The sequence below is a fragment of the Diorhabda carinulata genome, chromosome 11, assembly GCF_026250575.1.
Source record: "Diorhabda carinulata isolate Delta chromosome 11, icDioCari1.1, whole genome shotgun sequence".
In the NCBI taxonomy this organism is placed as follows: Eukaryota; Metazoa; Arthropoda; class Insecta; order Coleoptera; family Chrysomelidae; genus Diorhabda; species Diorhabda carinulata.
Genome location: NC_079470.1, coordinates 12,129,225 through 12,156,037, shown reverse-complemented (window position 1 = coordinate 12,156,037; position 26,813 = coordinate 12,129,225). Strand labels below are relative to the sequence as shown.

Below are 26,813 nucleotides of genomic sequence, written 5' to 3'. Positions count from 1 at the left end.
CATCTTGTACGCAGAGTGAGTTATATTCAGGCTGACCAAATACGATGAGAAGTTAGGATTTGTTCAAATACAGCAAGGTTTGGAGATTATACTCCATCCGTACATGGCACACAAGCCTCATGAGCACCGGATATTGCATAAAAGTGGAGCTGGACCACCCAGCACAAGTCCAGAAAATGTGGAGCGAATACGGCAAACATTCCAGCACAATCCGAAGACTTGATTCGTCAGGCAACTCCAAAAGCCTACAACCACAATGCACAGGGTTCTTCATAAACAGTTGCGTCTGTATGCCTATAAGGTACAGTTACTGCAGGCGCTGTTACCAACAGATCGACCAAAACGTGTGGAATTTGCCGTAAACATGTTGCAACGTATTGAGCATGATGAAGATTTCTTGAAAAAGGTGTGTTACAGTGATGAGGCTACATTCCATGTGTCTGGTACAATAAACCGCCATAACGTACGAATTTGAGATGCTGAAACCCCACATGCAGTAGTCGAGCTTCAACGGGACAGCCCAAAGGTTAATGTGTGCTGTGGGCTTATGCACAACAAAATCATTGGTCCTTTCTTCTTCATAGAAACCTCAGATACTGGCTGCGTGTACCTGAATATGCTTCAAAACTTCCTCTTCCTCTGTTTGAAGAATTACTGCCGATAGTTTTCTTCCAACAGGATGGTGCACCACCACACTGGTTGACAGCAGTTCGGGAGTACATCAACGAAACTTTTCCCAACCAATTGATTGGACGGGATGGCCCAATTCCATGGCCACCAAGGTCTCCAAACATAACACACCTCGACTTTTTCTTGTGGGGTTATTGTTTACCGGACACCGTTTAATGACATTGATTACTTGAAACGCTGCATTACACAAGCTTTTAGTACAATCACAGGCGACATGTTACAGCGTACGTGGCTTGAAATTGATTACAGATTGGAAGTGCTTAAGGCAACCAATGGTGTGGTATATTTGTGTGGACCTTTTGTTTCAAGGTTTCTTTCTAGAGGCATATTTTTCTTGAAAGTGGTATATTCAATAGTTCTTTTGGAGGCACACGGTTTGAAACTCAATAATCATCTTTAGCTCTAGTTTGGGACTTTTCTAGAAGTCTTTCAAGCTATCAGCAGTCACAGCACCACTTTGGGAGAGTACAAATTCAATACCCCACTAAACGTTTTTTTGGAGATTTAATTACGTATTCAAATTATCTCTGTTTGAGTACTGTAATAAGTTGTCGTGGAAAGAATGTATTTGTTGGATTTCTAGTACTTTTGTTTGTCTCGAGGCTGCCGAATTGTAGAAACTTCCAAACCTCGATTTGAAAACGTATCGTTATGTAAATAGTGATTAAGATTGGACCCAAAAGCGTTCCTAGAGATATTCCACATATCACTTCCTTTTTTATATTTATTTTGTCTATTCTTTGACCTTTGACTTTTTTATTTTGCAAATTAAATTTTAAAAAAACTACACTACACTTTTTATTATCATGTTCTATAAGGTTTATAGTAGAATGTGATGAGGTAAAGTGTCGAAAGCTTCTGTCAAGTCTAAATATATTTCATCTTTATATATGCGTTCGTAAAAAGTGTTTGTCGATAAATGTATTGCATCTTGAATTGTCTTATGATTTCTAAATACGAACTAAGAATTTTTTCAATAATTTATTTTCTCTAGCTCTCACATTTGATGTGGATGAAGCCTCAAGGAAAATATTTAAAGGATGTTGGAGACATGTAGGAAAATGATAGAATGAAACAAATTTTAATATTTGCACATTTTTTTATTCAATATATGTTTCTCATATACATCTATAATACATTTAACTTAACAATCTCGTGCAGGTGCATTAAATAAAATTAATTTAAATTATTTAAATAATATTTGCGGGGCATGCATTATGCGCAATAAAAAAATAATAATGAAAAAAAAAATAATAATACAGGAAAGGCGAGATCCACCCTATACAACAAACATATTTATCGCAGATATATTTAGTGGTGCACTAATTGTGAAATCACAAAGCTACACTCACTACTAATAATACTCTAAGTATGAATAGGAATTACATAAATTCGTGAAAATAAATATTTCATAAAATAATCAAATCAGTGACGTGCAAAATTTAAATAATCCACATTTATAGTAAACACTAACATTTAGTTTGAAACCGTCACTGATGTTATCGAGGACATTCTTAGACATTGTGACGTGTAATCAACGGCTTCACTCATTTATGTAATTCACAATATTATAATATACAACTAGAACGACTTTATACACACGTTGAATAATTTTCGATGATCTGTAATATCTGTAAATCTTTTTTTTTTTTTGGAAATAGTTTGGCAAAGTCTCATCATACATAATATAAATAGCAATTATTTGGTCAATTAGAAAAAAGTTCATATATATTTTGTGATAATCCTCAAATCAATTAAGTGAATAGTTTACTTTTTTCAACATCTTCCAAATCAGAACACAGTCACACCAACTCAGCCAAACGCTATATCCAAATTTCTAATTTATATTACCGGAGCTTTCATTTTATTGATGGCATTCGTCAAGTGCATAATTTCGGTATTCAACTGATGTGCAAGTGATTCTAGTTTATCTACGGAGTCTAGGACTTCCACTCTTCCTGTATGCGGATTGAATCTAACTTCGAACGGTCTGGACATTTGAGATACCCATCTTCTGAATTTATCTTTCATATCTTCAATGCTCTCTGCCACGTAATAAACCGGTTGGTATTCTTGATCTTGGTAAGGTTGAAGGGCAGTTTTTGCTGGATCGAAAGCTCTGTGTTCGGGTTTTTCAGATAGAGCGTGAAGAAGTTCGCCGTAAGCGCTCAGGAGACCGGCTCCGTAAGCTCGAGTTTCGCCATTTTCTTTACATAGACCAAATTCAACAGTAAACCAGTATATCTGGAAAAAAAATTAACCAGCTTAGATTTGGTTGAAATATAAACCGAAATTTTTGAGTATATTCGCGTAAAATTTAGTGTCCCTCAAAGGGGTTGTACTGGATATTAGACTGGTCTGTACCAGTGTCTGTTGCGCGACAAATCATCATTCGTTTTTTGGTTGAGGGTGTACCGCTTTACGAAAAAGCTGAGAAGTGTTACCAGTGAGAAAAACCGATTTTGGGAGAACGACGCAGTACTATATGCGATATAGCTGAAGAATTGGGCTGCCAGAAACATCGGAAAAGAAACTAGCGATTTCCAAATGAAACACAAAGTGGAGGTTGACCATCAAAGAGGTGGACTGACAACCTAGATCCAGGGTGAGTTACCAGGACCTATTATTGAAGAAAAAAGATTTATGTGGTGCATTAATAGTGGTTTGAATACCTATAATTGTGTATTAAAAAAGTAGCGAATACAAGAAAGTGTATTTCCAACAAATTACGAACTTTTTATTGAAATAATTCGGGACAAAGAGTGTAGAGAATCCATTTTGATGTTTGATTAAGCTTCGCATCATCAAAAAACGAGATCAATGATATTTAAGAAACACATTTGCGCTTTTAAGTACTCTCTAACTGATATTATAATGATAAATAATTGCGAAAACATTGTAACTAATAAATAGTAGATTAATTGAATAAAGTACGGGAATTTCGAAATGTATAAATAGTTGCATAAAAAAATATTGCGTGGAATTCTAATACATTAAAAGTAGCAATGAAACCACTTCAATCACCTTCAGTGGATGGTATGAAACGAAAAAGGTGATTTTTATTAAAAAAAATGCGACTTATATGTCATGGTCAAGAATATTTATGCACTATTGACCATTGGATAATGCATTGAATGCATTTACCTAATCTGCACATGGTTAAGCATTTATGTTGAAATAGAAGAAACTAGGTCTGTTACATATATCCTACACATACAGACATTAACATTGAAGAAAAAACTAAGGTAGGTTTACGATAGTAGCAGCAACAATGTTGATTCATACTATAGTAATTGGAAAAAATAAATTAATCAAGGGTATAACGCACAAGTTATAAAACCTTGAGTACAACTTTTAAGAATATCTTTTGATAAACTTGTAATTATTGGAAATTACCATTCAAAATACGGTTGAGGTTTGTTCAATAATAAATAAATAAAGTTTTTTGTTCCTTCATGGGATTATTTCTCATGTTTTTGTTATGATTTTTCACGAAAACGTCTGCCCGTCCCTCTGTAGCAGCCTCATCACAGGAAGCAAGTTGCGAGCTAGAGTTTTTTTCTTTCAATTCCTGTATAACTCTAGATGTGACTAAATGAAAGAAATTTCGGACATTATTAGGAAAAAATTAGTTTTGACGTGTCGACTTCTTTTAGTCTTTAACAAAATATCATATTGATACCGACATTAATCAATATTACTCGACATTTTTGACATCCACGTCGCTATTAGTGTTTTTTAAGGATGCATCTTGTCACCTACTTTATTTCTATCATACATCAACGATCTATTCAATAAAACTGCAAACCCAATACTAAAGGCTAACACCTAAAGTCACAAGCAGCTGTTTTTACAAAGATTTGGTTCTATTTAGACATGAAATATCACTTGGAAACATAGTCACGTTACCGAATTAGCTAAGGCAGCTTTACGACCTTATACAGTTTCGAATCCTCAACAAGGCCGATATTCGTCCATCTAACAACAAATTATCACCACCAATACCGAATCTAAAAACATTTTGAATTAAATTAGAATCAATCTGAATGAGTTTAATGCAGCAAAGTCCAAAGCAGCTGTTTTTACGAAGAAACTTGGCATTGCAACTCAGGATTTGGTTCTATCTGGACATAAAATATCACTTGGAAACATAGTCACGTTACCGAATTAGCTAAGGCAGCTTTACGACCTTATACAGTTTCGAATCCTCAACAAGGCCGATATTCGTCCATCTAACAACAAATTATCACCACCAATACCGAATCTCAAAGCATTTTGAATTAAATTAGAATCAATCTGAATGAGTTTGATGCAGCAAAGTCCAAAGCAGCTGTTTTTACGAGGAAACTTGGCATTGCAACTCAGGATTTGGTTCTATCTGGACATAAAATATCACTTGGAAACATAGCCACGTTACCGAATTATCTAAGGGAGCTTCACGACCTTATACAGCTCAGAATCCTCAACAAGGCCCAGATTCGTCCATCTTTGAAGAATTGCTCGCACATTTGGAGCTAGGATCCCAAGAATACCCCGAGGATGGTCGACTCGGTACAGAAGAGAGCTTATAGGCTATCCTATAAGTTGCCTGGAAACTTGGACAGCTTAGAGCGCAAAAGAAAGGTCGCTGACTTGACTTTGTTTTATCGATACTACCCCGGCAGATACTCTGTCCAACATAATTTCCCATAGAGCAGTTTCTGCAGGTTTATGATTATCGAGTTCGCCCGCATACGTAGAGAACGTCAATTTATAGGGATTCCTCTTTTTGGACAAGCTACCAAGGCACGTTTTTCCCATACACTACAACCTACAGATGTATCAAGATCAATATCTCCAGGCATCACCTCATTAACCCTTCGAGTGCTCACTTACATAGAAAGAATTTTTACATCTAATTGTTTTTATAGAATAGAAGGTTTTTCAATTTTGTGCTAATCTAAAAAACGATCGAATAAATTGTTACTTGAATTGTATTCTGTTTTATTTCTTGATATACTTACGGTAGATAATTTTTCAATTTCTTCATCGGAGGCTCCGAGAGATGCAAGTCCAATTTCTTGTGAAAATTGTGCAAAACTTGGATCGGCGAGAAGCGGCATGTGTCCTAGAATTTCATGGATGCAGTCTCTGTAAAGATAAAAACGTAAAAATAAAACTTTCTATCGGAAAAATTCGTTATTAAATTTCAAAAACGTCCCAAGAGATTTTGATTTAAAAGCTATACGATGTAATTTTCTTTCGTCAAGGAAACAAATCTTATTAAACTAAATCTATACAGTAGAGCACACGAAAATGATAAAAAGTAAGATTTTTATTTTACAGACGTTTCTTTACATCTTTCCGTTAAATTAATTCCGAAACGATTAAAAGTAAAGGTTTACCGTTGTCTCTCTTCCTTAATTTCCAATTTCAAATTCGAACGATACTCTATTAGCCTCGCTATTTTGGTATAATGGAAGACAGATTCAATTATATCAAGCTCTTTGATGACACCAGAGGCGTTGATGAACATTTAATGGCACGAATTGGTTAAAAATTGATTTTTCTCGATATGGAAGGAAACGATGACAAAAATAAATATTTGTTCGTACCATAGGCTTACAAACCGAATTTTATTGACTTTTCTTGTAGTAGAAAAGCTGTTTAGTATTAACCAAGGTAGAAAAAAAGACAAGACAAAAAAGAAAAAGAGAAGATACTGTTCAAAAGAGTGATATATCAGCTAAAAAGCCGCTTTCCTCTTAAAAATTCACATCAAGTTCTGCTAGATACTAACACAGATTCCAATCAGTTTCTCCGAATGGTTTAAAACAGTTTAGATAGATTAATTAAGGTAATTAACATTAATTTAGTAATACATCGAAAACCAAGACACTGTAATCCGCTAATAAAAGCAACACAGAGTCTTTATGACCTGGTGAAAGGTTGTCAATCGCTTGATTAGACGATAAATTGCGAGCACCATTCGGATCCATCAAGGGCATCATCCTCAATCGGCATCAATCGATTTCGACGCGAACAATCAAGGCATCAATGATATGATTGATCGACTTGTGATCAGTTGAGAGAGAGAGAAAGAGTGCTACTTCTCCTGGTAAGTAAAAGACGACAGATATTGTGAATTCATTGATAATTGATTAGATTTACCTATCGCCAAATAGTGGCTTTACTATTGCAAAATAATGAGATGGACAAAATTGGTTGCAGCAGTTGACACAAGATGGTGAACTAAACCATACTCAGAGATGAATATTAGTCACCGAGCAAGAACCTTATGAAGAAGAAAATGTTAAAATAAATAACTCACAACCATATTTTATTATTTCTTAGCTTCTTAATCTAATATTCGTATTTAAAAAACCAATAATGTAACTTTGAAAGCACGTATCGTATTTGATTCGTAGTACCTAAACTATTGGTTATTGAAAAAACAAAGTACTCACGGTTCTGGTGTGTGGAAAGGAGTTTTAGTGTGACGAACATATTGTGTACTTTGGAAAATTCTGAAAGCCAACGAAGCCAAAAAATCTCTGGCTGTAAGTAGACCTGCTGCTGGACGTAGAGTAAAACCTGTACGTTTTTTCATGAAATTGGACATTTCTTCAAGTTGGGGTACTTTGTGTGGTGTGAATATTTTCTCTTCTTGTAAAATCCTACAAAAGAAAACCAAATAAAAATATTATATAATCCATAGAACGATAGTATACTGGATATGAGTAAATAATTTCTAATTAAATAAAAGTTAAAACTTACTTGAAAACCTTCCTGTATTCTGCGCAAGCGTGTTTCGGCATGAGTTCACATACTGTAGTGAAAACGGCGTTCCAAGTTTTGTTTTCTGTTTCTGTATATTCGATGTGAGGAACTGGTTCTCCACTAAAAAAACAATTTGATAATTTCAGTATGTACGCCACTTTAAAATAAACAAACAAAACCGCAGATTCATTCAAATGACAACGTATAGTTTGTATTTGTATTGCATTAAGTTGATCGAACCATCATTATATAACAGATTTCATTAACTGTAATCTTGACCTCTGTTTTTACGTGTTGAAACATTCTAAAAACAATCAATGAAAAGAAAAAGCTGATTAGTTATTCCAAGAGAGATTTCAAAGACAACAACAATGACTAATTCCCGTCCGTTACATTTCAATGTAAATGGATTTCACATGTAGAATACACTATAATCAGTGACATAAAAACCCCGAGATCCCATAAAAATTATTTAATTTAGTATTTTACAGTTTGTTATACATCTATGATGTCTATGTGATCAATATCTTCATGGTGTACCTCAATCCATGTCACCTCTATCCCTTGCCGAAGATTGAAGAAAATCAGATCAATTCCAAGAGCTTGAGGGCCCAATAGAAAGTTTAAGTCACGACTTTCACTACGTGTATCTCGCCCAACTATCATGGAGTCTAGGAAGTCCTTGTTGACACCAATTCTCGAACACCTGATGTATTTGTGCTAAGCAAGTCTAATGCGTTTGTGATAAAAATCCTCCTGGTGTGGAGTCAAGGCAGGACTTTTGGACTTGTAGGAGGGAATAAATTAGAAGAGGTTTCATTATAAAAGTTAGATCTAACTTTAAACTTCCAGGTAACACCAACTGAGGTCGGTATGAACAAAATCCAAATATATTTAACCGTTTATCGCATTTTAAGGATTGACTTTGTCGAGAAGAAACTAGTTTTTGGACACCCAACAACGTCTGAGCTAATAACATCACCTGGTCGCTGTTTAGACAAACTTTTCTGATAGTTCGATAACTTTTTCTAGTTAATTATGAGGAGTGTACGTAATTTGGGATTTGAACTTGGCCCGAAAGGTCGTTCTGTAAGATAGAAGTAGCCCAGGTTAATATAAAAGATTTTAGGATGAACCGCGTTAAAATTCTTGTCTAGAGATCAAATCTTGCGCTTGATTTTTCAATTAGAAATAAACATTTTCTGTGAGAACAAACTTTACGCTACTGTCATTCGATTCTATTTAAAAAAACATCAACTCACTATTTGTATGCAAAAGCAATTTCTGCGATATCTTTTCTTCTAGCTCTGTATTCTTTGTCAGAAAATCCTGGATGGTTCATATCTAAATCTGGTTCATATTTGGTCATCAAATGATTGCAGCTGTCTAATTCGCTTGCATGTCTCGGGAACCATGGATTTTTAGCAGAAATGTTGTCTTCGCCTATGAGTGTAGCGTGTTCTAAAGTGCCTGATTGTCTGAGACCCTGAAACATCAAGAATATATTATATATATTCGAAAATTGCATAATTTACTTATCGTCTACATGGTGTTAACTAAAATTTTACGCTTTATGGGAATTTAAATCTGGATACTATCCAAATTATAAAAATACAACTGTTCCTCTGGATTCTACGGGTTTGGAGTGCCCTATTAATTGAATTCCAAGCAGATTAGTATCAAAATACGTTTTGAAAAAATTAGAATTACGTGAAAAAAGAAGTAGAATGATGAAAGATAATTTTATAAAATTGATGACTGAAACTAACGAGAGGGATTAAGCAAAAAGAAAAAATAAAGTCAACAAAAGGAAGTTAGGAATTGATCAAAGTATAAAATAAAGACATAAAGCTACAAGAAAGAGCTAAAGATTTAGTTAAAGACTGATATACAACCATCTGTGATTTTTTTTAAGCCGTTTGATTTTAAATAGTCAAAAAAATCATTTGGAGATGAATCTGGGAATCTGGAAGACCACTTGATAATACCACGTTGATGAATAAGATTGCTCCGAATAGTTTAGTGATTTATGGTGGGCAGAACAACCGTAATGGAAAAGATATAGTGAAATTTTCATTAATCCAGAAGAGATCTATGATGTAGTCCTCTGCAATTCCCATTCAAACGTTTTTTTCTAAGAAAATTGATGCTTAGATCGTTATTTTTCTGAAACTAGTGTATAAAAAACGAAATTCAATCCATTTTGTAATATACAATGTACAATGTATCTTGCTGTAGTGTATGTGCACTTTCCCGTTCTTGTTTTGATACTGACCGATTTCGATTCGATTAATTATTCATAATCCAAGGGAACAATTACTTTTAGACTAAAAATTATGTATGAATATGCTTATACAAACCTTGATTAGTTGTAGTAGATTGACACGTGTCATTTCGATCTTGATCAAAGCATCCAATTGTCCATTGTCTCGTTGATTTGGACGAGTCTCCAAGTGGATAACTATACCTTGGTACTTTTCGACGGTTTTAAGTACGCGCGAAAGTGAGTTCATTCCTTCGCGTAAACGCAAAATCAAGGCGGCTCTTTGACTGGCTTTTTCTGCTTCCGGGCCTTCGGCGATCGCATTGGCTAGTACAATTTCTTCTTCTGTCAAACCCGTATCTAAATAAAAAATAGATAATTTTACAACATGTTAGTTTTAGGTTATGTTTTGTCATTAATAACTCATGCCTGTTAAAATTATGTCTACTTAAAAGCGATAAGCTACTACTACTACTAATATCGCTTTTAAACTTTAATCACAAACTTTTTTCAACAACTCCACGTGGTGATTTGAGTCAAATTCCACTCAACGTCCAATATTTTGAATAAAAAAAATGGTTTGTTCTAAATTACCCTAGTTTCCATATTATATTCAAAGTGTGGCAACATTGCTTAAAGACAATTTCGTACTAGATATATAATGCTTGTAGAGTGTAATTTGAAATATTTATTACAAGTTTTTAGAGTTGCTACGAAAGTTTTGAAATATGGCAACATTGATATGACTGTGCCATATTGAAGCTTGAGGTTTCTAATGGTGAAGGCTTCATAATGTATTTATTTGTTTACAGATACTTGAATCATTCTTCTTCTTCTTACGCTAGAACTAGGTCCTGTATTTTCATCAAGGGTTTGCCAGGAGTAGTTGGGATGCTGAGGACCAGCTTTCATACCACCTTATAGGTGGTCGTCCAAGAGGTCGAGTTGTGTCTGGTTTCTTTTCCTTTGCAATTTTTGCTATCCGTTCATTTGGCATTCTGTCAACATGGTCTCTCCATTCTCTTCTGCGGCTCCTTGCCCATTGAATCATTCATCTTGGTCAAAAAAGGGATTAAATTGCTAACCTTCTCGTGCGATGATTTTCTACGATTTTCGACTCGAATTGAATCAACAGCAGTGTGCTAATCAACTCGACTTCTGGTGATGAAGGGTTCCGAATTTGGCTCTCAAAAGATTTATTCGCGTCGAATACCGCATAATTTGACAATAGCTCAAAAAAGAAATACTGAAAGATCGTGACAGACGTCGAAGCATGAATCTATACATAAGAACCCCAAATTGAACAACAATCGACTTTATACATCTTTGAAGATAAGCCAGAGTCAACAAAAGTTGTTTGCACACGAAGCACTTCGTTTGTTTTTTGGAATAACAGTATGTCATCACCGTTCCATTAGGGCAACGTCGGACTGTTAAATCTGAAGGGTATACCAATATTTGTTATCCAGAAAAAAATCTGGAAAACCAATCGCAGAAAACGAACCATTCTCCACCTCGACAATGTGAGCTCTCACACATCAGTGCAAACAAAAAATGTCAAAACATCGAATTGATGGGTCATCCGCCGTACAGTCCTTGTTTAGCACCCAATGATTTCTTTTTAATCTCGCAGATCAGAAATAAAATGGCAGGTCAACGTTTTTCAACACCTGAAGAAGCCGAATCCAATTATAAATATTTTGAATATGATTTTAAAACCCATGTGTGAAGTATGACTCTAATTTTTCTAACGAAAAATTAAATTAGTCAAAAGGAAAAAGTGTCTGGAGAATCCTCGTGTAACTTATATCATTACTTTAACGATATTTTCAGAGTGCTAGTCTCGGAGACCATATTTTTAAGGCTTAACCACTAAATCTAGTTCTTCTTGATAAATGGAGAGTGAAAATTGACTTTTGACATCATAAAAGCGATTTCCAGGCCTTTGTGAGAGAGAAGTTGCACTTTACTTGTTACTCGGCACCCATTCTTTACACAATTAAATTCCTTTTCACGTGAAATATCTGCAGTTGGGAAAAAAGAGAAAAAATTTCACGCTATATTCAAGTTTAGCTAATTTAGTGACATTTTATAATCAATGGCGTCGCGGTAGATTATTTTTAAGATGAAAAAATTGGTGGTTTTGTTGTAAAAAAAATTAGAAAGAGTAGGATACTACCTTGAAAATTCTAGTCCCTAACCATGAAACGACATAAATATGAAAATATCTACGGCCTTATAGATAACTAGATCTTAATATTTGTTTTATTATACCAATGGTATTCTATAAGTCGTATTTTTTCTGTAAATTTTATACATTTATACCTCTTTGTTTGTAAATAGGTTCAAATAATTTCCTAAAATCCTACAAAACACTCAAGATCACATAATCATGTCAAGTTCTTATGTTATTATTGCAAGGTTAGCGATATGCTCTGCTAACTCGATTGGTTAATAAATTTAACAAAAAGTAAAAAAAAATCTACATTGCTTGCTTGTTACGCAAGATTGATCTTTTAATTTAACGACTTGAGAATTCATAAGGTCTTTATAATCATTAAAGTTATTTATTCTTATACTTGAAAGGTAAACTGAATGGTTTAGTTACTTGTATATGATCTATGTAACTAATTTGTTCTAGTAATTCAATAATATTGAAAATTAATGATGATGAATCATTCTCAAAGAATCTATGACTACAAGCATTTCTGGAAGATTTCTTTCGTAATGATTTTCACCTGTTCCTTAACGATCCTCCCAGTGTAATCAGCGGTATTGAAATGTCTCTTTTAGCACATTGTTTTATTTCGGGAAAACTTAGAAAACCATAGTTCTTAGTCTGGCCCGAGGCTTGTCCCTAAATAAGGTTCTCGAAGAATTTTTACGATGAAAACACGTTTATTGGCAAACTTAAACTCCCTGCCTTTAGAACGATGCATTTTTGCATGCGATGTAACGTTTTCTTTATGCCTGAGTCGTAGAAATCTGCCGCAAGAATATATTAAAAACTCTTCTTCCAGTTCTTCATCGGTTGTGAAATACATCCCTAGCGAATGTTTCTTTAATCCACATTAAGAAATGGTAATCACCAGGGGGTTAAGTGTGGGATGTAAGCGTGGACGCCCGTTCCTGATGGAGACGCATTCCATTTGTGAGATTGCTTATCTTCTTGTTTTAAAGGTTCTTCAACGTCTAACATTAGTGATCTGCATGAATTGCTGCCTCAGTAGGCGGAAATTTCTCACAATAACAACATTTTCCTAACCATGACACTCGCTATAACTTGCTTCGGCTTTGACTCCAAAAAATCCATCGATTTCTTCGCTTCCACACGTTGCCGTTTGTTATCATCCGTCAGTATTTTCCAAACCCATCTTGTACAAACTTTAACTTATTATCCTAAGCGATCTTTCATAATCTTGAGACATCAGGAATCATCTCGCTGAAGTGCCGAACCGTTACCCTTCGATCTTTCAGCATTGCATCTCTTATTTTCGAGATTAATTCGTCCGAAAACGATGGCCGACCAGAACGTTGTTCGTCATGGACATCTGTACGTCCGTCTTGTACATTCGAATAGTTCGATTGATGCTTGCCGTGGGGAGATACCTGTAGATATTCATCTTGAACTTGTAGGTTGTAGTGTTCAATTTTTCAGCAGCTGTTGCTCTTGGAAATAAATTTATAGAAAACTCGTTACACAAAGAAAATTTCATTTGAAATGATTCTAACATAATGTGGTTATATTTTTCAGTCTCTAGAGTTGCCGGAAGAGTTGTTTTTATACATAGCAATCGGTCTTAAGAATATTTTCCGTTCATACGCTCCAATTGTTATGATCTGACTTTTTTGTTTTCATATTTTTCTGTAAAGTAATGACTAATTTGAACGAATCGTCGATTATTATATTTAAAAAGTATTTATACGTATTCAGAGCGTACAGCATTAAAAAAATTGAGGAAACAATGTATAATCATTCTAGTGAAATTGGGAGATTATATAACATTAATACTAATTATCATTAACACAATTACACTTCTAGACGCACATTACACGCTATTAGGCTTTTATTGAAGAGTTTCTCTTGAATTTTACGAGGGGATACAATAAATTAATTCACAATACACGTTTTAAAGTAATTCAGAATTGCTGAATTGAGGTAATTGATACGAATAATGTGGTTATAAGTTGATTGATTTTAACGATAAAATATCTTGCATATGAACTTGTATTTGAAAGGCGTTAGCCCAATCAATATGAAAGCTCAACTAGATTCTACTCTGGGTGAAACTGCTTCTTCGATATCAACAGTAAAATATTGTTTAAACGAGGCCGCAGTGATCTGTAGTACTGGACGGTCATCAACTGGAAGTGCTCGAGCTAGCAGACATAGTAAACATTTCAAAAAATGCGGTACGTCGCATATTAACCAAAAATTTGAACATGAGAAAGCTCACAATGGAACAACAGTGTTGTGAAGATGTGTTTATCAATGTTTCACACAAATTTTTGCTCCCTTTCATAACCTTGGATGAAACGTGGGTCCGTCAATTCACATCCGAAAAAAATCCGGCTCCAAAGAAGGCAAAGAAAGTTCCATCTGCAGGCAATGAAGACGTGACGTCTGCAGTTTATGGTTTGACGATTCTTATTATGAAAAGAGTATCGAGATTACGTTAAAAATTAATATATTCTTTCCCAAAATTTTCGTATTTCTTTTGTTGCGCCAGGGAATGTCCTCGTAGATCTAGAATAGCATATTTTCATATAGGTTTCTAACAACTTTCTTTGCGATTTTCAAAAAGATTTCTTGTCCTAAATATCCCTTGTATATATTTATCTGGTGAATCATTGATACTTTCTAAAGCAGCTTGTTCTAGCTCTAGAAGGCTTTCTTATAGAAGCATTTTTCACATGACATTAAAGCTCCGGATAGGCTGGAAAATCGTATAAACTCAAAAGAAAACTACATCTTTTTCCAAGATTATACTCATTTCTTTGATAGAAATTGAAGGTTTTTATATAAATATATATCCTAGAATTTCCCTCGTATGTGAAAACTTTCTAAAAGATCATAACAACGCATTAAAAACAATTTAATTGAAACCAGAATGCGGAATCAGTATTCGTTGGCATAAATAGCCCAGCAAGCAAGTTAGTAAACATTTCTTTTTGTTAATTTTCATCAGTTCTTTTACTTAATAGACTACAGGTTAATATACAACATTCAATATCCCAATTTAATAAGCAATTTTAAGTATTTACAATACAAACGAATATTGAGGTTAGTTGGGTTTGATTGCTACTTACCGTCTTCTGTTGTTTGTTCGGCGTCTTTTTGAATTGGAGTATCATCGATTATCTCAGGTTCTAATGTGTCTAGAATTAAAAATACCGTGCAAACATCTATCGTGCTCAACCATGCTAGATTTGCAACGAAAATGCGAATAACGTAAAAGAAATTTATCGAAAATCAAAATTGTAACATATTGTGGGTACAAGAAACGATACTAATGATTACAATGAATATAAAGCACATAAAGTACAAAATAAAGCATCATTTTTACAACACAAACATTTATTTACCCCAAAGATATTTTCTAATATGCCTGGTATACTTGTTAATGGAGCGTTTCGTTTTATACAGATCTGCAAAAAGCTTCGTGATTGTTTTTAAAAAATTCACTTTTTGCCCAAAATTCGATTCAAACTCCATGCAACGGTGACGCTATATACTTTGAGGCTTTTCAGGAAAACGGTTCCACTAATCATCAAAGTCGTCACGATTTACAACAATGCACTTTAGTAACCGAAGCTTCTACAACTAGAAATTTTTAAAAAATTGATAAATCGTTTCATCTATCTCATCCTTTGTCATAACTCGTTAGCTGCGTGAATGTTTCGTTAGGTTGCGAATAACCAGAAATCACATATGGTCAAATCAGGGTAATAGAGTGGATATTCAATGATTATTACATTATTTTTAGGTAAAAATCAACTGTCTACTTTGTAGTTAGTGACGATGCGTTTATATTAGCGAAACACAGTTGGTTCTGAAAGATATCCATCACTAAATAAACGTTGTAACCGTTCACAACTTGGTTGTAAAGCCATGCGCTGTGAGGTATATTATATTCTTGATATTTTTGGTTTCTTTTGCCTTGAGGGTTGTATATTTTGTCTTTGTTGGTTTGAGAAACTGCATCCGTTATATTCAGCAAAGATATTTCAATTTTTTTGCCATTCAATTATGCGAATTTGAAAGATATAGTAGAAACATTTCTAATTCAAAATGGTCTATGACAAATCTGGGAAGTTCAATTTATTACAGTTCAGAGAAGAAAAACTTTCTGAATGCATTTTGACTCTCCTTTACATAACCATGTCTATATTTCCAAATTTTATTCGAAAACTACTGAAAACTGTATAAATTTAGAATTTATACAAAGTGTTTTTACAAATACCCTAATAGTAGGGACATATACAGGATTTAAGCCTTAAATCGACGATTTAAAAGTGATGCTGATTATATAAAACTGCGAAATAATCGTTTCGAAACACTCGAATTTTCAATAATGGATTTTTTTCATATATATGTATATATATAAAGCGTTTTCTTAGTGGTATTGTAGCAAAACTAATCGACAAAGTGTACTAACTCTAATATATTTCTAGTTTTCGATTACTTATGGAACACTCTTATGTAACTCTTTCTTTCCATCTGGTATTGTCTGATCTTCTCGCATGGCTATTCCGTAACAATCACTTTTCGTCAATTTATTCAATAACAGTCTTACTCATGTTCATTTGTTAATCTTCGCTAAATTTCATCTAATTTTACGTATTCACCTTTCCATCCATCATACAACCCAGAATTTTTTCCAATGTTTCAATGATGAATAGTGACTGAGGCTCAATTATTTCCTACAGCTCTCCATTATTACAGATTTCTCTGTAATGAAACTCGTTTCAATGATCAGAATTGGCCCCCTAGATTGTGTGATTTAATACCATTGGATTTATTTTATGGAGTTATTTAGAATCACACCTACAACTACGAGTGTATTTAAGGAAGAGATTCAATGCTGCATGAACGAAATGCAACTATATTTATGCAGAATGATGGACAATTCCAACAAAAGAGAGCGATGTGTATGAATAGCTGTGGAAGCCGTTCATCTAAAGCGTTATTTCAATGTTTTAGTGATGAATAGTGTCTTTTCTTGGTACATTGGTGTACATTTTTGTATTTTCTGGAATGATTTGTGTCCATCCGATCTATTGACAACCTTCCTGCTATGAATCCTGTCTGTTCTTTCCTTATTTTTCCTTGAAGATGTTTTTCTATTCTGTTGAGTATTTTTCCGTGTCTTATTTCCATGAAAGCCATTACGCATATCCTGCGATAGTTGCCGATCTCTTTTTTCGAAAAGCGATGTCGTGTATTCTTTAATATTAACATTATGTAGGAATTTTTTGAAAAATAATGAATACTCACTATAGTATAAGACAAACAGAGACAGATTTCATGATGATACAACGTATGGAAGGTATCGGATTTGAGTCGCTCTTGAGAAAGTCAACATAGCAAATTCCTTTCTTAAGCTCCCTTACTATACTTCAAATAAGTATAAATCGCGAAGTGTTACATTAAATAGCATACACATAACATATATAACAAAACAAACACTTTTCATTTCCCCAAATTAATATGCAAGTTACCGCAAAGCTTCAAAACATTTAACAGATTTACAAATATCAAAGTAAAAAAGGTTATTGTTGAATGAATTCTTCGATTTTAACGTCTTATGAATATAATAACTCACCATTTGCTCTTTGTCTGGCTTCATCAAGAACAGTTTGTTTAGTTTGTTTTACTACCAACGTTTCGAACCTGGCGTCGTCCACCAAAGAGCGTCGCCTTGCCGGATAACCGTTCTAGAGAAGAAAATAAGAATGAATTTTTCAATCTCATTATTTAAACATAAATTTTTTGAGAATGAATAAGAGAATTCAACAGATTTCAACATATATTCAGGTCGAACTATTTTCTATCTTGAATCAAGAACAGATTGTTCTAAGCTCGCAATATTACCAAGACTAGAATCTGCCGTTCTCGAAAAGTGTAATGGTATTGTCTCTTACAGAAGGAAGCGACTAAAAGATCGGAAATTAACTTCCTGTCAAGAGATGGTTAACAAGAGAAGTTCTGGATGACAAAATTACAACACGAATAAGTTGTAGAAAATTCAAATCCACAGAAAACTTTCAAAAAAAAATATATAAATAAATGTTTGAGTTCAACATTTTATTATAGTAGAATAAAAATTGTAATGCAATTAATTTGAAATTATTTTCTAGAAGTAACAAAATACGTTGATTCATATCAGCAAGATGTGATAATTTAGTTCCTAGGAGATTAACATAAATCAAGAAGTAGATTTATTGAGAGTTAGCAAAAAATACGAAGGCATTTCTATAAGTTCGCATATTTATTAAATAAAAATTAGAATGTCTACCTTGAAAACATGCAATATGCCTACGTGACATTCACAATCTACTTCACCGACTTTCATTCCATTACTAATTTTCATTAGGAATACGTTAATTATTCATGAATTTTGATTTGTCTAATTATCTGCTCAAATGAAATTATCAATAATTATGGTTCTAAGTAGCGTATTCTTTGTTTCCGGGGCTGGGTTGTATGTACCTGACCTTCAAAAGTAAGGGAAACAAAAAATCCAATGACAATTTTAATCACGGTCAGTTAATAAACTTTTTTATTCTCTCTTTATTGTATTGAAAGGTCTAGTTGCAGGTGTTGCAGTAAATTCTTAAGTTTTTTTCAAGCAAAAATAAAGTAATTGTCTATTTTGTATACATATTTGAATTATCTATACAGAAGATGTGCTGTATTGAATTTATATGCATTTTTCTCACTTCTAGCTTTCCCTGACGAAATATTTGATGTAAAAACTAACAAAATATGACATAGAATAGATAAAAATGTATTTCTACATATTTTCGATATTGATTTTGTACTCAGGCTCGGTTGAGTATATCATTTCTTTAAATTCCTATTTGAAATTCAATTTTTCTCAAAAATTTACAGGTAATTTTCTATTATCGCGTTTTTTGCTCTGGAAATCGAAAAATCATCTGATTTCGATGAGTTTTTTTTTAAATCTACGTTTTGACGGTATATTTACGAAAAAACTTTTCGGAATAAAAAAAATGGAAACCTATGTTCCAGAAAATACACTCAATCACGTATAATGGTTGATAACTTTTTTCCAAATAATCAGAAGAAGTTGTTATATATTTTTTTTCATGATCTACACAAAAAAACGAACAAATTTGAAGAAAAATTCATACAAAAATGTTGATTTTTCATGTTTTTACAATTAAAAATACTACCAACTTCTCTTAATAATCGTTTTCACCTTTTTTATTAAATAATCATTAAAGTTATATGTACAAAATCACTTATTGTATTCAAGTGTACAACTTAACTTTGAAAAATTAAGAATTTTCACTTTTAAAAAAATGGTATTTAACTGATATTGATTGTTAAAGAGAATTAAACATCTTAAAACCATATAAAAACTTCAAGTGAGATATTTCCTATATTTTTTGTCATAAATTTGCCGTAGAAACGAAGATTTAAAAAAAATCATCGAAATCATATGATTTTTTGATTTTCCAGAGCGTTTATGATAACATTTAAAATCAGAAAACCATTTGAGATCTTTAAGTGAGATAAAAAATTATTAAACAAACGTTTCTTTTATTCCAAAATATTCGTTCTTTTGTGTAGATTGACAAAAAAAATATATGAACAGCGTTTGAAGCTTTATAAAAAAGTTATGAACAATTATATGCAAAGAAATACATTTATGATCTTCAGGTGAGATATTTCCCATATTTTTATTCATAAATCCGCCGTAAAAACGAAGATTTAAAAACAAATCATCGAAATCGGTTGATTTTTCGATTTTCTAGCGCCAAAAAACGAGGGAACCTCGAAAATATGAAACTAAAAACCAAATTGCTCATTATAAGCTATAAACTAAAACTTGTGATTTCCCTCTAATGATCTCAGTAAACGATATGTAAATAACAACATCGAAGAATCACATTATAGTGTCGATAATCTAGGAACTTCGAACTCCATGCTTACAAAATCCGATCAACAAAACAGCCTCAGCCTTATGACAATGCACAGCGAAAAGAGTTTCTTCAATGGATTATTGAATATCAACAAATGGTTGCTGGTCAGTTGAGCAAAACCTTGATCAGTTTGTTAATCGCCAAAATTGCTGCGTTTAGGCTTCCGAGAGCCCGCAACTGATTGTCGAGAAACAAAAGCATCCATAACGTGTTTGTCTTTTGCGCTGCCACATACCATACAGTCCATGAAACACTTCAATTACTGCTTGAGTCATTTCCAGATCGTGAACTCTCTCGTTTCAGTGATCAGAATTGGCCCCCCAGATCGTGTGATTTAACACCATTGGATTTATTTTTTTGAGGTTATCTAAAATTGAAGGTCTACGTCAACAACCACGCGTGCATTGAAGGAAAGGATTCAATGTTGCATCAACGAAATTTAGCACATTTCGACATAAGGATCCGTATATGTATGCAAAGCCGTGGAAGCCGTTTATCTGAAGCGTTATTTCATAAATAATCCCAGATTAAACACATATTTTAGGCTTTATTATACATATTTATTCAAATTTATGACTCAGTTCAGATTTGTTTCTTAATATGAGGCTTATTGCTTCAAATTCCAGGTACCTCTTATCAATCAGTTATCTTCGGGTTGCCTAAAAAACTTTTTTTATCACGTGCTATAGCATTATATCCAATACAACTTAAAATACAAATTTAAATTACAGGATTTGTAGATCCAAATGAGCTATTGCCTTAGAATTTTGAAATCACTGAAGGAAATGTTAACTAAAACGACGATTAATTCGATAAAAGTATTGATAGTGACTTTGAAACTGAATCAAAGGATGATTGCATGTTATATATCCTGCTATACGAAGTATAGACACTAAAGGCCACCACAATCAATCGTATTGAAGCATGGTTTCTTAGACGAAGTACCATGGATGGTTATGGAGGGCAATGGGGCAGTTTTAAACAGAGCAAATGCAAAATTGCTCTGGAGGAGTTTTCAGTGAATTTGTGAGTATAGAAAAAATTGGTGATCGTTTGGTGATGCAATACTTTTATTTGAAAGGCATTAGTCCAACCAATATCAAATAGGTTCTATTTTGAGTGAGGCTGTTCCTAAGTTATGAACAGTAAAATACTGGGTAGCTACCATGGCCAGCATCGCAGCAGTCGACCAAATGAGGTGATGGCTCTAGAAATCTAGAAATGTTGAAAAAAATCCATAAGTCATAGATGAAAGATAGTTCCGACACTTCACACCCAAAACAAAACCTAAACAATGGACTGAAAAGGGAGAAGGTCATGGCGTCAATTTTTATTTACTACCTAAAGTTTAGTCCCCTGGGGTTATTTTTTATTATTATTATTATTTTTGTGTTTTCTTTGTTAGGCCAGGTACTTCATCCACCAGAGACTCTTCTGAGGCTCATTGGAATCTTCTGGTTTATCTTTAGCCGTTGAACGTTTTAAACCAGTAGTTGCAATGAGTTTTTACAAAGTTTAGTTCTATTTACTTTAGAAACTGTTTTTAATTTATATTTTTGTGAGGTATTCCAGCGATAAAGATGACTGTGGATTGTACAAATCAAATCATTGGTAATATTCACAATGTACTTTCTCTATGATTCATACACTGACCATGATCTTACCGTAACGTTATTAAATAATCTCAATATGTGCATTGAATAATGTTTAAATAATTAATGCATTAAAGATTTTATAACGCATTAAAAATATAGTTCACATGCATTGAGTATGCAAGAAAGACATTCCTTTAATAAATTTGATTTTTGCACTTGCAATCGATCCATTCAAATGACTAAAAATATCAATTCACTTGTCAAAAATTGAAAATCATCATCATAATTCAAAAATTACATCATTTTCATATACCAATATAAACTTTTTGAAGCTGAAATTAATCTTTAGGATTGTAATTTTTGTTTTGTGTGAAATGTTTTCAATTTCAGTGTTTATTTTTCGCCAAAACCGTAAGTCAAGTCAAAAATTTTCTCGAATGTGCCATATAAACACGAATTTTGTACACGAAATACAAACAACATTTTTTGTACAACTGATCATATTGAAATATACCGCAATACAAAAAGTAGATAACAACAAAATATTAAAATATTGGATTATCTAGCTTCTTCCAAACAAATTAGATATCTGGTTAAATTTTTGAATCAAATTTTTTGGGAATTCATGTTGGAATTGTTGGAGCTGTACTATCAATTATTATTTTAATAAATTGAATCGTTTTAAGATTATTACTCAATTGATAATAGACTTTATTGAAAATAAATTCTTCAGGAAGTGATATTTCATGTTTATTTTGTGATTTATATTGAGACAGTGAGAAAAAAATTTTTTTCGCGGGGAAAAAAAACATTTACGCATCAATCAAATGTATTCATTATGTTCTAAGAAGTATAGCATTAAAAAAATTAACGAAAAAACGTGACTACATGAAAATCAACCTTCTAAAGCTAAAAATAATCTGAAGGATTGTGAAAAAAAGCATTTTTTTGTCCTATATTCAGGTAGCAAGAGATTAACGAGACAGATATATGGTTAGTACAAAACCAGATTCCGAAGCATACATTGAAAAAACAATTGTGAGAATATATTCAAAAATCCAGAAGATAAATTGATTTTGAAATTTCACTTTAGCTTTGATGGTGTAAAATAGATGAAACTCAGATCAAACCATTCCAACAATGAATTTAAGATACAAGAAATGTACGTAGACTCTGTACCGTAGAGTTTTGGGTAGATTGATTTAAATTTCGTTGTCAAAAAGGACTAAAGTGTATAGACTAAATAATTCCAAAGACATTTGGGGCCCATACTAATTATAGTTTGCTACAATTAATATTGAAAGGTAAAATCAAGAATTACAAGAATTGGGATACGTATTGTTTAGTATGGTGGAAAACCATTTGGTAATCGCCAACATCAGATGGAATAGACAAAGCTCATGAAGATGATGGTAAATCGCACTGTATTAAAAACGGGATAGATAAACCAAAAAAGGAAAACAAAGATTGTTTAACCTTGTTGATAATGGTTCCTATTCTAAAATGTATAAAATTAGAAAGTGAAAAATTATCAACACGAATTTCGAATTAACGATATTATCAGGCATTTGAAAACGAAGTAAGACACGTATTTCGAAAAAACGCTGTTGTTGAGCAATTAAAAACAATTATTAGAAATACAATTTTACGTTTTTGAACACATAATTGTGAATAAATATATGAAATCAAAGTTGACAGCTACTCGAATTAGGGTATACCACAATAAAATTTTTATCAAAATATTTTTTCGGTATTCTCTGGCTATATTGTAGCAAAAAAAATCGTTTGTTATGGTTCTTTGATTGATAAACAAGCAATATAAACAAACAAAATGATATAATTCATTAGAAAAAAACAGGATTTTTGTATTTAATATTCATTTCCTACGCTCGGCGGATTTTCTAAAACTTATGAATCATATGTATATTGCATATATGAACCGTATTAATTTAAGATAACGATAACTTAAGCAAACTGAATACAAAGTTACCTATTTGGGTGAAAATATCTACATAACCTAATAGAATAGCAGTCGCAGGTAGTGAATAAGTCGCAGACCTTGAAGGATACTTGCAAACAATGAAGAAATAATCAAGTGCAGACTGAAAGTGTATTTGGTATTTGACAATAAATGATATGATAATTATTTTCATTGCGTTTTTTATAAAAAAACAACTTCCTCATCAATGCTGCATCATAATAGCTTTAACTGAACAAAAACCAATGATAGAAAGAATAAAAAAGAACCTGCTATAATAATATTGACTTTGAAATTGATATTGACCGGAAGAAACAGGAAAAAAGTTGATAAAAAATTGAGAAGACAAAAATTAATGATGAAAAAATAAAGAAAAAACTTCTGGGCTAACATTGACGGCAAGAAAGAGGAAGATATGGTAAAAAACGGAAACATTGAAAAGATAAGAACCAATAATGGAAAAAATGGTGAAAAATTGAATACAAGAGGAGATGGGGAAGACATTTTATAACAAAAAAGCACAAGAGGTAAATGGTAATAAGAAGAAAAAGTATTACTTTGTATCAAAAAAAAAGTTGTTGAACAATTTGATGCACTAAATTTTTTATACGAAACAGATATTGAAAATCTAATATTTAAGTGATTTCTAAAGACTAATTTTACATAAATTTGGACAAAAAATTTCATTTTTCACTTGTACTAATAAAGTACGGTACATTTGAATAAAAATTTTGTTTATTCTGTCCTATTTTTTCTTTTTTTGTACCATATTAACGAACCATTTGGCAAAAAGTTTATATAAATTATTTATTATTCGAAAAAATGATTATATCAATTGAAAATTCTCTTCGAGAATCATAAAAATGCGTATATACTATTTTGTTTTAAATAAAAATTGAATTATACATTTATCAAATGAAAGCTGAATAAAAGAAGCAAAAATCGTTTTTTCCAACATTAAAATATTGTAGTCGATCTTAAGTTTAAAAAACAACAAAAAAGCACGCGTTTCAAATTGAAAAAAGAACCTAAATATGAATTAGACATTGACGAGAAATAAGAATAATTTTTCATATTATCAAAAATTACAACAATTTTTGTATAATCAAAAATTGTAATCAAGTGATAGACAAACAAATAGAAAGTTAAAGAAAATATTAAAAAACGATATTTTCCGATAAATTAAGGAGATAATACATATTTCAAATTGGAAAAATTATGAAACAAACAATGAAGAGGAAAAACTTTTCATAATATTTTCTCTCATCAAATAAAATAATGAAAATTGAATTTTAATCAGATTTAATAAGCGCGAAATTAATTTCCTCCTCATTGCTCACCTCATAAACAATTATCACAAAAATCACAGGTAAATAACACTAAAATAAATCACAACAAATCACGTACCTCGATGCTATAAGATTTTTTGATAGCGAACATTTCACGATTTTTCTGTGCAGCTGCAACGGCGGCCATTGTATTATAATTTTTCAATATTATAGAGATTCAAACGGGCGATGAAGAAAAGCTCGCTGTCTCAGCCTGAAATACGATTTTCACTGCTGTAAGACTCTAAACCGACGATGAAAACCACACGACCACGATATTAATACCGTCTGTCAAAAAGAGGCTATGCAACGTTGGTCAGCGAGTTGATAAGTGAGTGACAAGTGTCCAGCGAGGTGGTATATGTAGTTGCTCCCCATTTTTGGAGGGGGTCCGACCCTTGCGTGCCGGCGACTCCGGGATCCCCGCGAATGCGTAATTTACAAGGTTTTCTGCAATGTGATAGGGGATCTCCGATATAATGGTTCTTTATTTTTGTTCTTCGGATACAGCGAAAGTAATTAATGTTGTTTACACCTTTAGTTTTTCGAAAATATATCCAAAATACCCTCGCGTTCAATTAGAAATGAAATAATAGTATCAACTACTCTGAAATACTTTCTCATGTTTTATTTATGTATTTAATTTATTACAGCGTGCAATATTAACATTTTTACTTGAATTTCGTGTGAATTGGACCATGAATATATTGAAAAATTTATAATTATTGTCAAAAAATGCAGTCGTTAACAAACAATTGTTATTTTTTTAAAGAATCTAGATTTAGTAACAACATAACTGTCTCTCACTTTCCATATTGTTTAGTCGCTATTTTCACTTTTGTATAAATTACTACTCTAGATGTATTTTTTCAATTACTTGAGTAAAAAATGTATTTGGTAATTTCTAATTACTAATTCTACATTTCTAAATAAAATTAGTAAGAAATTGTAACGTTCAGTATCGAATAAACCGCATCGTTCATCATTTTAGGAGTTATTAATTTTAAAAAATATGATTTTCAGTTTCTGACATTGCCATCTTAAAGTTTGATGATTAACGATGAACCTACCGATTCACATCGAAAAAAACTTTGAGAAAAACTTCACCTCAATAATAAACTGTAAAAGCAATAACACCATACAAGAAATGCCATTAAATGGTATACGGATGAAGGAAAAACGGTATATGGAACTGGAATAGGAGTGTACGAGACTGGAGATCATCATTCCGTCTGATAGTCAAGCAGCCATTAGAGCTCTAAGCTCCATTATCATAAATTAGTATAATTTTTTAGTTTGATTCAAAAATTCTATACCAGAGCAATATAAATCATAAAAATCAAATTATTATTGAAGAAATAAACATAAATATGGCGGAATTTCAGTCATATCACTCTTTTGGTCTTCTTTGCTCAATTCAAAGAGCTAGAAATATTCCTCCTTGATTCCTTAATAGCTTTAGCTGCTATATACTAGAGTTATGCCAGATATGAAGGGAAGCAAAAGCCTTGTATAGCATTCAACAACGTACCAGATACAATTCCTCGCTAATCCATCTGAAGTAGCGTCTCAAGAAGATCTCAGGAAAAGCCTTCTTCAAAATACTGCCCTTTGTCTAACAATACAATTTCTCTTATGTAAGTTTGATGCACAGCCAAGTTTTTTCATAAGGGAACGAAACAAATTGAAATCATAGAAATAGAGCCGAATCTCTTCGGGTAAATGTTCGTTTTTGATTTCGTTATAGGTTTCGCAGCCATATGATAAAGAAAAGGCTTCATTTTGATTTATGCCAAATGTGAAGTGAAGCAAAAGCCTTGTATAGCATTCAACAACGTACCAGATACAATTCCTCGCTAGTCCATCTGAAGTAGCGTCTCAAGAAGATCTCAGGAGGAGCCTCCTCCAAATACTGATCTTTTCTGATAATACAATTTCTTTTATATGAAGTTTGATACACAACATTGCCATTCTTGCAAGAAATTTGGTCATTTATTGTAAAGTAACCAACTAAATTTAATTCATAT

At 32.7% G+C, this 26,813-nt stretch overlaps 1 protein-coding gene across 4 annotated transcripts in view; it reads right to left on the bottom strand.

Annotated features, from left to right (window-relative positions):
• Window positions 1-1,769: 1,769 nt before the first annotated feature.
• LOC130899346 (tyrosine 3-monooxygenase) overlaps window positions 1,770-26,813 on the bottom strand; it is a 40,896-nt gene continuing 15,852 nt past the window's right edge. Inside the window, exons 1-9 of one of the 4 annotated variants that reach the window (XM_057809236.1) lie at window positions 24,866-25,160; window positions 17,539-17,650; window positions 15,023-15,091; window positions 9,810-10,072; window positions 8,712-8,935; window positions 7,447-7,569; window positions 7,137-7,346; window positions 5,694-5,820; window positions 1,770-2,934 (exon numbers count right to left, since the gene is read on the bottom strand). In XM_057809236.1, the coding sequence (XP_057665219.1) occupies window positions 2,533-2,934; window positions 5,694-5,820; window positions 7,137-7,346; window positions 7,447-7,569; window positions 8,712-8,935; window positions 9,810-10,072; window positions 15,023-15,091; window positions 17,539-17,650; window positions 24,866-24,934 (1,599 nt within the window). In that variant the 5' untranslated portion in view covers window positions 24,935-25,160 and the 3' untranslated portion in view covers window positions 1,770-2,532. Of the gene's footprint in view, window positions 2,935-5,693; window positions 5,821-7,136; window positions 7,347-7,446; window positions 7,570-8,711; window positions 8,936-9,809; window positions 10,073-15,022; window positions 15,092-17,538; window positions 17,651-24,865; window positions 25,161-26,813 lie in introns of those variants that run through there. The other 3 variants (XM_057809237.1, XM_057809238.1, XM_057809239.1) reach the window with 3 other exon arrangements.